The sequence below is a fragment of the Silene latifolia genome, chromosome X, assembly GCF_048544455.1.
Source record: "Silene latifolia isolate original U9 population chromosome X, ASM4854445v1, whole genome shotgun sequence".
In the NCBI taxonomy this organism is placed as follows: Eukaryota; Viridiplantae; Streptophyta; class Magnoliopsida; order Caryophyllales; family Caryophyllaceae; genus Silene; species Silene latifolia.
Genome location: NC_133537.1, coordinates 321802223 through 321814211, shown reverse-complemented (window position 1 = coordinate 321814211; position 11989 = coordinate 321802223). Strand labels below are relative to the sequence as shown.

The window sequence follows — 11989 nt, the reverse complement described above, 5'->3', positions numbered from 1 at the left end:
TCACCATCAAGCCGATCATACCAAGAAAGGGAAAGTGAACGACTATGTTGAGGATGATAAAGACTTTGTGTTAGAAGAGATAGTGGTTGAGAGAAACCAAGAAGAAGTGGTTGAAAGAAACAAAGGGAAGGGTAAAGAAGTAAGTGAGGAAGTCAGGAAGCTAACACCAAGGAAGTTTCACCTTCAAAGAAGGCCATTAACCCTCCAATCCCATTTCCTAATAGAGGTAGAGGAATGAATGAGGAGAAGAAATTCTCCAAATTCTTGGATATGTTGAAGAAGCTTGAAGTTTCATTGCCTTTCACCGAGGTAGTGACACAAATGCCACTCTACACAAAATTCTTGAAGGATGTGTTGACCAACAAGAGGAGTATTGGAGGAGATGGTCTAGTCTCTCTTAGAGGAGAATGTAGTGTGGTATTACTCAACCCCATGCCGGAAAAATTACAAGATCCGAGTAGTTTTTCCATCCCATGGACGGTGGGTAATGTGAGTATCAAAAAGGCACTTTGTGATCTTGGTGCTAGTGTTAGTATTATTCCTCTCCCCATTTCCAAGAAGATTGGGTTGAATGACATGATTCCCACCTCAATGACGCTACAACTCGCGGATAGATCGGTGCAAAGACCGATGGGTGTGATTGAAGATGTACTGGTCAAGGTTGGTAACTTCTTTATCCCGGCGGACTTTGTTGTTCTTGATATTCCGGAGGATCAACAAACACCAATCATCCTAGGAAGGCCTTTTCTAGCAACCGGGGATGCCAATATTAGTGTCAAAGAGGGGAAGCTCACCTTTATAGTCGGAGGGAATGTTTTTGAATTCTCTTTGACCGGAGCCATATCACAACCAATGTTTGAGAGTGTCTATTCTATAGACATATTGGAAGAGGCAATTGAAGAAGCTAAAGATAAGTGCTCGGAGGAGCATTTGGAGGAAGATTATGAAGTCTTGCCACCTATCTTGGATAAAGTTGAGGGTCCGAGCCCTCCTAAGGTAGATCTCAAACCTTTGCCTCCATCCCTTGAATATGCCTATCTTGATGAGGCACACTCCTTCCCCGTGATCATCAATGCGGACCTAACGGCTTCTGAAAAAGAAAAAAATCTTGAAAGTTCTTAAGGAAAACAAGAAAGCCATTGGGTATAGCCTTGATGATCTCACGGGAATCCATCCCCGAGTGTGTATGCACCGCATCACACTTGAGGATGGATTCAAACCTTCAGCCCAACCCATGAGAAGGTTAAATGACAAATTGAAGGAGGTGGTAAGAAAGGAAGTTGATAAGTTGCTTGAGGCCGGAATTATCTATTCCATCTCCGGGAGCGAGTGGGTTAGCCCGGTTCAAATCGTCCCCAAAAAGAGCGGTATGACTGTGGTTGAGAATGAGGATGGTGAAGTCATCTCCACCCGCCCGGTCATGGGATGGAGAATGTGTATTGATTATAGGAAGCTTAATTCCGCCTCAATTAAAAATCATTTTCCCTTACCATTTATTAACCAAATGCTCGAGAGGCTTGCAAACCATGAGTATTTTTGCTTCCTTGACGGTTATTCTGAGTTTTTCCAAATACCCATCCACCCGGATGACCAAGCAAAAACCACTTTTACATGCCCTTACGGTGTCTTTGTGTATCGAAGAATGCCGTTTGGGTTGTGCAATGCCCCCGGGACATTTCAACGGGCGATGATATCTATTTTTTCCGAGTTCATAGAGAAGTCTATGAAGGTTTTCATGGATGACTTTAGTGTCCATGGCACCTTCTTTGATGATTGCTTAAAGAATCTCAACCTTGTTCTCCAAACATGCATTCGATATAATTTGAAATTGAATTGGGAGAAGTGCCATTTCATGGTACAAAAAGGTGTTGTTTTGGGTCATGTAATTTCCAAGGAAGGGATCCATGTGGATAAAGCAAAAGTGGAGGTGATTGAGAAACTTCACCCACCCACAAATGTCAAGGGTGTGCGGAGTTTCTTGGGCCACGCGGGGTTCTATCGACGTTTTATCAAAGACTTTGCAAAAATCGCTAAACCCCTCACCTCCCTTTTGGATAAGGACACTCCCTTTGTATTTGATAATGCTTGCCTTGAAAGTTTTTGTAGGCTTAAACAAGCGTTGGTTTCGGCTCCGATAGTGCAACCACCTAATTGGGATCTTCCATTTGAACTAATGTGTGATGCGAGTGATTTTGCCCTAGGAGCGGTTTTAGGGCAAAGACATGATAGGAAGCTACATGTGATAGCCTACATAAGCAAGACCCTTGATAGTACACAATGCAACTACACCACCACCGAAAAGGAGATGTTGGCGGTGGTGTATGCCTTTGAGAAATTCCGGTCTTACCTCTTGTGCTCTCAAGTCATTGTCTACACGGATCACACCGCCATTAAGCAACATATGGTCAAGAAAGATGCTAAACCGCGGTTGATTCGTTGGGTTTTGTTGTTGCAAGAATTTGATGTTATTATCAAGGATAAGCCCGGATCCGAAAACCTTGTTGCGGATCATTTATCAAGGTTGACTAGAGAGTCCCGAAGGGATGAAGATGATGGTGTCCTTATTGATGAGTGGTTGCCCGATGATTCTATCTTAACTATCATGCACTCCGACCCTTGGTATGTGGATATAGCTAATTACTTGAGCTCTAGCTTTATCCCTGAAGAACTTGATAACCAAGCTAGGAAGAAGTTGAGATATGAATCAAAGAGATATGTATGGGAGGACCCTTACCTTTATAGAAGATGCAATGATGGGATTTACCGGAGATGTGTCTCTCAAGAAGAAGGTCGTGCAATCCTTCAAGCTTGCCATGTTGCCACTTATGGAGGGTACTTGTCCACATCTAGGACCCAAGCTCGGGTTCTTCATTGTGGCTTCTATTGGCCCTCCATGTTCAAAGATGCATATGCTATGGTACACTCTTGTGATTCTTGCCAAAGAAGAGGTAACATTGGAAGAAGAGATGAGATGCCATTGAACAACATTTTGGAAGTTGAGCTTTTCAATGTGTGGGGTGTGGATTTCATGGGTGATCGGTCCGTTTCGTATTCACAAGTAAATAGATGTGGTCGTTGGTCACGGTCGAATCAAAACACAATTTATAGCTTAACAAGCAACTCTACAATTAGTAAAGAGGCAAGTAAAGGTCGGATCCCAAGGGACGGGAGTTGAAATGAGATTTCTATTGTAACTAGTGGTGTCTAAGGGGTGTCACAAATTGGGTTGATGTAGAAGGTTACTAAACTAGAATAACAATGAAAATAAACAAGCAAGATGAATTAAAGGGGTGTAAACAATTGATTAAAGGCACTAGGGTGTCATGGGGTCATAGGGGAATCATGGGATATGATCATACAAACATGTTCTCAAATTATAAGCAAGCAATTATTGTTGTGATGGATTGAGTTGGGTTATATCTTACAATCCTAGGAAAGTTTGGGTCCCGGAGCCGAATCGATTAGATTGTACAACACCTACAAGTCGACTTAATCTTCCCTACTCAACAACATGCATGGTCTAATGAGACTCGAGTTGGGTTATGTCTTACAAGTCTCATTGAAAATATAGGAGATGATAGTAAATGCAAGGATTCATAGGCTTAGCATTTCATCAAATATAACATGTGCATGAGTTGAGATCAAAACAAGCAAGCAAATAAGATATGAAAGCATATTAATTTAAGCATGAATCATTCCCCATGTTGGTTTCCCCTAATCACCCATTAACCCTAGCTAAGAGACTACTCACTCATTATCATGTTGATCATGCTAGCAAGGTTGTCAATCATACCAACAATATGAAACATGATGAATAAATGAAAGTAATTAACAATAATTAAAAAGGGATTAAGAGATTATACCTACTAATGATTCCAATAATAAAGCAAGAATAATAGAAGTACTTGAATGCTAGATTGAGAGGTTGTCAATCTCCCAATAATAACCCAAATAATCTTCAATTACCCAAAATAAAGGATGAACAAAAGAGAGATTAAAGAACTAAAACTTGGATTAAAACTTGATTAATACTTGATTACAATATTGAAGAGAGATTTGATTGATATTAACTACACTAATTATTGATAAGAAGAACATGCTCCTCTAATTAGACTAATGGGGTATTTATAGTGAAAATTAGGGAGGATGCATTAGGGTTAACTAAGGGCTAAACTAGTAATTACACTTTTTAAGTTGAGCAAGGAGAAGCCGGTATTTTTGGAGAGAAGGGCTTCTCTTTTCGTAGCTTGAAGAAGACAACCCGTGCTGTGAAGGAATCCGGGCGGATTAAGGTCGGGACGGCCGGATTTGGGCGATGGAATCCGAGCGGATTCTTGGGAATCCGGGCGGATTGATGACAGGGAATCCGAGCGGATTCCAGCTGGGACGCTCGGATTGTGCAAGGGCAGGACGGGCGGATTGTTGACAATCCGCTCGGATTGTCAGTCAGCGTGGTAACTTCTTCTTTTCTTCCCTTTTCTTCATAAATTCCTTGGGGATTTCCTTGGGGACTCAAGGATCTTTTCTCAACATTGCTCTTCTACTAAGATATGTACAAAGGCCTTCTAATCTTGTCCCTCCTTGATGCTTGGTCATTGAATTTGATCAATTTAGTCTTGTTTTGCCATGAAAATGCAAGATTCTTACTCCTTTCCTACCAAGGGATCAAAATCTCAAAGAATATGCAAAACAAAGAACTAAAGATAAGAAATGACCTAAATAAGCACTAAAAAGCATGGAAACAATGGTAATTCGGGGCTAAATATGCGCCAATTATGGTCACATCAAATATCCCCAAACCGAACCTTTGCTCATCCCGAGTAAAGAGGTGACAAAGACTAGGACCAATACTAACCTATCCTAATAATATAGCCGATATGAGACAATTAGCGGGTCTCACTCCGCCCCTTCAACTCACAACAAGACAACCATGAGGTAGGATGCCTTCTTGCAAGGCAAGGTGGGTCTTGCCAAAATGGCGACACATCCAAGCATTAAGCACATAAAAACACATAATGGATGCATCTACAAAAAGAATAGCCACTCCCTCATCAAGTGGCGGAAATTATCTACAAGGGAAGCAATTCAAGGGTACACAATCCTTCATAGATGCAATTTGTTCAAACTACTAGGCCTAGAAGGATACCAATAAATCACCTCCAAGTTGTGTCAAGCTAGGGTACCTTTGTCCTCAATCGTTAAATGCTTTTGTCAAGAGTAGGCTCCCTATGGTGTTAGAAACACTGGAGGATCGCGGAATTCCCCCTCTTGCCTAGACAAGAAGAAGGGTCGTCCCCTCTCTACCATGCACAAAAATGGATATGATGGATAAAGGGATCAATAGATGTTTGAGTTTCATTTTGGCAGTTTGCTTTTGTTTTTGTTTTTCCCCCCAATTTCTTGTGGCATTTGACATTTGAGAACACTTTCTTTGCCATTTCTTTTTGATTTTTGGCATTTCAATACTTGACAACTTTTTGCATTTCTTTTTGAACATTTTCAAAGTCACCCCAATTAGTAACGAGGGTGGCTTGTATTTGAAGCTTAGGAGTTCTATTTTTGCTCCTCTTTTCATTTGATGCATTTTTGCAAACTTTCTTTCACTTTTCATTTCATTGAACTCAAATTGATTTCTTTTTGTGCCCATTCCCTTTGATGACAAAATTGTATGGTAGAACATGGATGAATGATGGTTGCATGGTTTCAAGGGTCACCTTGGAATAAACGGTAGCCAAGGAGTTATCACACCACAAGGTACTCTTGACTCGGCCTTAAACCATGGGTCAAAGGATACTAGCATGACACATCCTAGGGTGTTTTACAAGTATTCTAACAAGCAAAGTCTTAAGAATAAAAAGCATCTACTAGGGCCTATATACACTTGTCAAGCTTCCCAAGTAGACGGTTTCGCAAAATTTTTCTAACATGCAACTACATGCCATGATGCAACTAACATATAAACATCCTAATGCATATGATTCTACCAACTAATATGACATATAATCTAAATGCAAGTCCTAGATTCACATTGTTATACCGCATCAATCAAAATAAAGCCACATAGTCATTAACATAAAGAGGAAAAAGGAGATTGGAAAGATCATACCATGCGGTCTTCAATATCCTCATGTCTCGGATGTGGCGTAGTCAATCAATGTGAACAAGGATAAAACAAACACAATATATACAAGACAATATATACAAAGGAAATGAACTTGTTTTTGGGTTTTCAATTTTTTCAATTTTTATGATTTTTGAAATTTTTTCAATTTTTATGGGTTTTTGAATAAGAGTTAAATGTTAGAATTCCCATCCCCACACTAATATGGGCATTGTCCTCAATGGCCAAAATGATGGAAATTATGCAAAGATGATGCATGATTTCTATACTAAATGCAATTCTATACTAAGCTACACTACATGATGCATGGTTTTTGTTATGACGGAGAGGATAATTTAGATTACCTCCCGTTGCGTATGCATTAACTTCCCCAAACCGAGTGAGACACTATTGCTAATGTCCAAGGATGGGTATAGTTCATGCATACACTATGCTTATGCATGAAACTAGTTTGTCATTTTGGATTTTACAAATGGGAACAATAAGATAAGAACACCTCAATGGTACCGAGGTGTGAGTCCTTTGATGTTGCTAGGACTAAACCAACAATGATCAAAATGAAATAAAATACAAAGAGATATAGACAAACCATGGGAGTGTAGGAGTCTCCAAGGCTTGCTAATCTTCCATCATGCTATCATCATCACCACTTCCCTCATGAGAAGTGGTCACATTGCCACTTTCCTTGTCATTTGCTTCTTCACTTTCTTCCTCATCTTCCCCTTCATCATCTTCACCATTTCTTTCTTCTTCCATTGCTTCTTCCTCAATATTATCATCAAATTCTTCATCATTTCCAACAACCTCATTATCTCCCACCACGTCCCTAGATGCACCCGGAAATAAGACTTCTCTATCCGCCCAACTAGGCAAAGGACAAGATGGATCAAGGAGTCCTTGCCTAGCTAGATGTAGGAGGGGTGGATATTGAGCCAAATACGCATTTTTCCGATCTTCATGGGCTTGCTTGTGCATTGCTTGCATGAGAAGAGTCACATAGTCTTTCCCAATTTCAATTCCTTCCGGCTTGAACTCTTCATACTCAAAGGGGTAAGGTGGTATGACAATGGAAGAGGAGGGGGTTTCAAGATCACCCTTTTGTTGTTTAATGATATACTCGGCTTCTTCGGAAAGGGGAAGTAGATAATTGGTCCGGTGGACGCTTAGGCGACAAATCTTCGAGGGCAAGGTGAACGATCTAGCTTCACTAGTTAGCCATCCATATTTAGTGTCAAGGGGGTTATGGGCAACCCACTTGAACTTGTGAATCATAATGTGCAAATCAATAAGATGGCCACCTTCCTTTGCTTTGTACTTCTTATCCTTATTGAAATTAGGATCAAAGTGCTTAGCTAGGACCGTGACTAGGCCGCCATTGACAATAACGGTCGTGCCCTTCTTCCCATTATCAACATTAAGCCATCTATCAACCAATAGCCTCAAAGAGTTGTAAGGCTTGGTGTGAATTCTTCCGATATTCAAAGCCGATTCAAGGAGAATAAAATCGAGTCTTGTGAAATGATTGGTGTCTTTCCTAGCAATTATGGTATTTCCCACAACCTTGTGCCATACTCTTATGCCCGGATGATGGACCAAAAGAGCACGACATGCATGAAAATCCTCAAATTTCTTCCCGGAGATTGCCTCCCAAAGAGGTTCGGGGTCATACTTTCCATAACTCTTGAAATAACTTTCCTCATCACTAAGACCCAAAATTTCACCCAATTCCTTAAAGGTAATGCGTCTACTAACATTAGCTAGATGAAACTCGATATTTTCCCTATTCTCAATTTTGGTGACTTTCAAAGAACTTAAAAATTCCAAGACAAGGGAGAGGTATGTCAATTCCTTTGTTTCAAACAATTTCTCCAACCCCATGGCTTTGAAAAAGGCTTTTGTTTGTTCAAGAACACCCAATTTTTCCAAGGCATCTTTACATATGAATTTGGTGGATTGAATAGATTTCATAGCAAACTTGACAAAGGTATTTCTATGGGTATCGGAAATAAAAGTTACCTCCGGATAATGCAAAAGTTGATTAATTACCGGAGTAGAGGATGTTGATGGTCCCATAGAAGGTTGTTGTTGTTGTTGCACTTCCAAGTTGGGTGTTGCCACTACCATAGCCAAAGCTTTCTTTGTTTGAAGAGCCTTTTGCCTTTGTGAGAGTGCCTTAGCCTTTGGTGTCTTTGTTGCCTTTGTTGCACCCTTAGTCCTTGCCATTGATGAGCTTAACCAAGAAAAGAATGAAAAATCTTCAATTTGTAGGATGCCCAAATCGATTTGAAGGTGAAAGGCTTTGCCTTTATGAAAACAAAAATCGACTCAAAGGTTGAAGATTTTGTTCTTGGTTTTGATTTTTGTTGAAGATGGAGTGATTAAATTGTTGTGGGAAGGATGGTTTGATTTGTTTTTGTTGAATGTTGTTGAGGGTTTTTGTTTTTATGATGGAGGGGATGAGGGTTTTGATGTTGTGGGTAGTGTTTATGAATGAATGAATGAATGAAGGTGGGAGGGGTTTTAAAGAAGCCGAAAATTTCAAAACTGCAGGGGCAATCCGTGCGGATTAGGCTCAATCCGTGCGGATTCTGCTTCTTCAATCTTTGCAAAAGCTCGCCTAAAGACGGACGGATTTGGTACAATCCGCTCGGATTTGCTGAACACGGGACGGGCGGATTTCTTCAAAGACGGACGGATTTCAGTCCAGAGATTTTTGCTTGTTTTCTTCAGTTGCAAAGACGGGCGTCTTTTTTACAAGACGGACGGATTCTTCAAGACGGGCGGATTTTTGGGAATCCGCTCGGATTCTTTAACAGTCAAGAAAATTCCAAAACTCAGCTCAGTTCAAGACGGGCGTCTTTTCTGCAGGACGCTCGGATTGCATAAGACGGGCGGATTCTCTGGAATCCGCTCGGATTCTTTCTCTGTGTACACGGATTCACTTCCATCCGTGCACAGCGCATTCCCTTTTTCATTCTTCCATTCTTTCTTTCAAGGCTTGTGTTCTTCATTGTGGGGGCAATACGAAGGCATGGATAGCCTAGGCAATTGCCATCCCCACACTAAGGTAAAGCACTACACATCAATTGAAGTCGTTAGTCCCTCCCTCACTTCTCTCTTACATGACAATTATTTTGATCAAAGTAAATAAAAATCCAAAAATGACAAAAATGCAATACAAGAATTGAAATGTAAGTTAGGGAGTTAGAAATATTTACAAGTGGTGGTTTAGGGAGGACTCCACCAAACTCTCATTCTTGATGAGATGTCAAGGGGGCATGTTCAAGGTGTTGTTGATGTTGCTCAACACCTTGAAAAAGTAATCAAAAGCTTGTTCATTATTATGGTAGAGGTCCTCAATAGACCGTGGCCCTTGTTGTTGATCATGATCGATGGCATGCCCAATGTAGGGATTAAAAATCCCTTCAAACTCGTCGTCCCAAAGACCACAAACTTCATTGAGTTGATCATTGAAAATCTCTTGCTTAGATGGAGACAACTCTCCCAATTTATTCTCTTGGCCAATGAGGCCATCCTCTTCTTCCTTGGTTGATTTTGATGAGCTTTGCAAGCTCTCCTTGTCATAATTCACTTGCTCTTTGAATGGAGCATCTTCAATTTTCTTCCTCCATTGGAGTTCCGATTTCTTCCTTTCATCTTTTCGGCTATAATGATCAATCATAAAACATGGCTCATGCAAACGAGGAGCTCTCAAGGTCTTGTCAAGATTAAAAGTTATGCTCTCATCTCCCACTTCTAGAGTGAGCTCTCCATGTTTCACATCAATCACCGCACCCGCGGTGTGTAGGAAAGGTCTTCCTAGGATGATTGGAATGTTGGAATCTTCCTCCATATCAACAATGACAAAGTCCACCGGGATGAAAAACTTCCCAATTCGCACGGGGACATCTTCCCATATCCCTAATGGTGTCTTCGTCGATCTATCGGCCATTTGAAGTGTGATGTTGGTGCATTTAAGCTCTCCCATTCCCAACCTTTTACTTACCGAGTACGGCATGACACTCACACTAGCCCCTAGATCACATAAGGCTTTGTTGATCGTCGTGTCGCCAATGGTACACGGTATTGAGAAGCTCCCCGGATCCTTTTAACTTTGGAGGTGAACTCCCTTGAAGTATTGCACTACTCACCTTAGTGAAGGCGATAGTCTCAAGTTTCCGGATCGACTTCTTCTTTGTGAGGATATCTTTCATGTACTTTGCATAGGCCGGAACGTGGTTAATTAACTCCGTGAAAGGAATTGAGACTTCTAAATTCTTCACAATTTCCATGAACTTTCCAAGTTGATCATCAAATTTGGGCTTGGCTTGACGACTTGGAAAAGGAAGTCTAATCACAATGGGCTCCTTCTCTTTGGCCTTGTCTTCATTTTTCTTTGAACTTTCTTCTTTTGATGATTCTCCATCTTTGGAGTTTTGCACAATTTCTTCCTTTTTACTAGCTTCCACAACTTCATCCTCAACTTGCTTCTTCGGTGCTTCATACCTTGTACCACTTCTCAAGTGAATGGCACTAACCGTTTCATGTCTAGGGGGATTACTTTGAGGTGGTAATTGACCCTTTTGTCTTTGTGAGCTTGAAGATGCTAGTTGAGTCAATTGTGTTTCCAACATCTTGGTGTGAGCTAGAATGTTGTTGATGGTGGTTTCTTTTGCTTGGCTATCTTTTTGCATTTGGGTGAAAAATTCTTGTTGATTCTTTTGCATTTGGAGGACCGCTTTTTGGACATCAAAACCTTGGTCATTTTGGTGATTGTATGGATTTTGATTTTGGTAACCTTGGTTTTGATTGTAAAAGGGTCTTTGATTTTGGTTTCTCATGGGCGGTGGAGTGTATGTTGTTTGAGGGTTTTGAACATTTTGGCTTTTGTATGAGAGATTTGGATGGAACTTGGTGTTTTCATTGTAAAAATTTGAATAAGGGGTACCACTTTTGTAAGCTTGGAAAGCATTAACTTGTTCGGTTGTTCCCCTACACTCACTTGGGTCATGACCCAAAGTTCCACAATTCTCACATATCCCACTTGGGATTGATGAGGATGCCGTCATGGCATTGACATGATGCTTCGATGATTTTGAGTTTTCCTCAAGTCTAGCCATAGCTTGTTCAAACTTCAAGTTGATTGTATCGATATGGGAGCTTAGTTGGGCACCTAATTGAGTAACGGCGTCCACTTCATACTTTCCTCCTCTAGTAGCCTTGCGAGGCCTACTATATTGTGAATTATGGATTGCCATCTCTTCAATTTTGCTCCAATTTTGGTTGTCATCAACCTCGGTAAACATCCCATTCGATCCCATATTGAGAATGTTCCTAGAATCTTCATATAAACCATTCCAAAATTGTTGCACCAAAAACCATTCGCTAAGTCCATGGTGAGGACATGAGCGACAAATTCCCTTGAACCGCTCCCAAGCTTCATACAAAGACTCTTCATCCCTTTGCTTAAAACCCGTAATTTGAGCTCTTAGCATGTTGGTCTTTTCCTATGGGTAGAATTTTTGTAGAAAGCTAGAGCCAACTTCTTCCAAGAATCTATTCCAAGGGTGGCCTTATCAAGGCCCTTCAACCATTGCTTTGCGGTGCCGATTAAGGAAAAAGGAAATAAGACCCATCTAATTTGGTCTTGAGTCACGCCCGTTTGAGAGATAGCATCACAATAATCGCAAAAGGTTTCCATATGAGAATGAGGGTCCTCACTAGGCATTCCCCCGAATTGGCTCCTCTCAACTAGTTGGATGAAGGCGGACTTGGCAATAAAATTTCCGGTGAGATGTTGCGGTGTAGGAGTACCATTTGGTAGATTCTCCTCGGTGGGTACGGAGTGTGACGAGAATTTTGGCATTG

General features: G+C 40.9%; 1 protein-coding gene and 1 non-coding gene across 2 annotated transcripts; both read left to right on the top strand.

The window, feature by feature from the left end:
• The first annotated feature begins 234 nt into the window (after window positions 1–234).
• On the top strand, window positions 235–1122 carry LOC141620686 (uncharacterized). The gene has a single exon (XM_074437493.1). It carries the CDS (start codon window positions 235–237, stop codon window positions 1120–1122), a length of 888 nt encoding a protein of 295 aa, XP_074293594.1.
• A 10387-nt stretch (window positions 1123–11509) lies between these two features.
• On the top strand, window positions 11510–11616 carry LOC141624119 (small nucleolar RNA R71). Its single transcript, XR_012533929.1, has one exon. It is a non-coding gene; the product is annotated as a small nucleolar RNA R71 (small nucleolar RNA).
• Window positions 11617–11989: the final 373 nt, after the last annotated feature.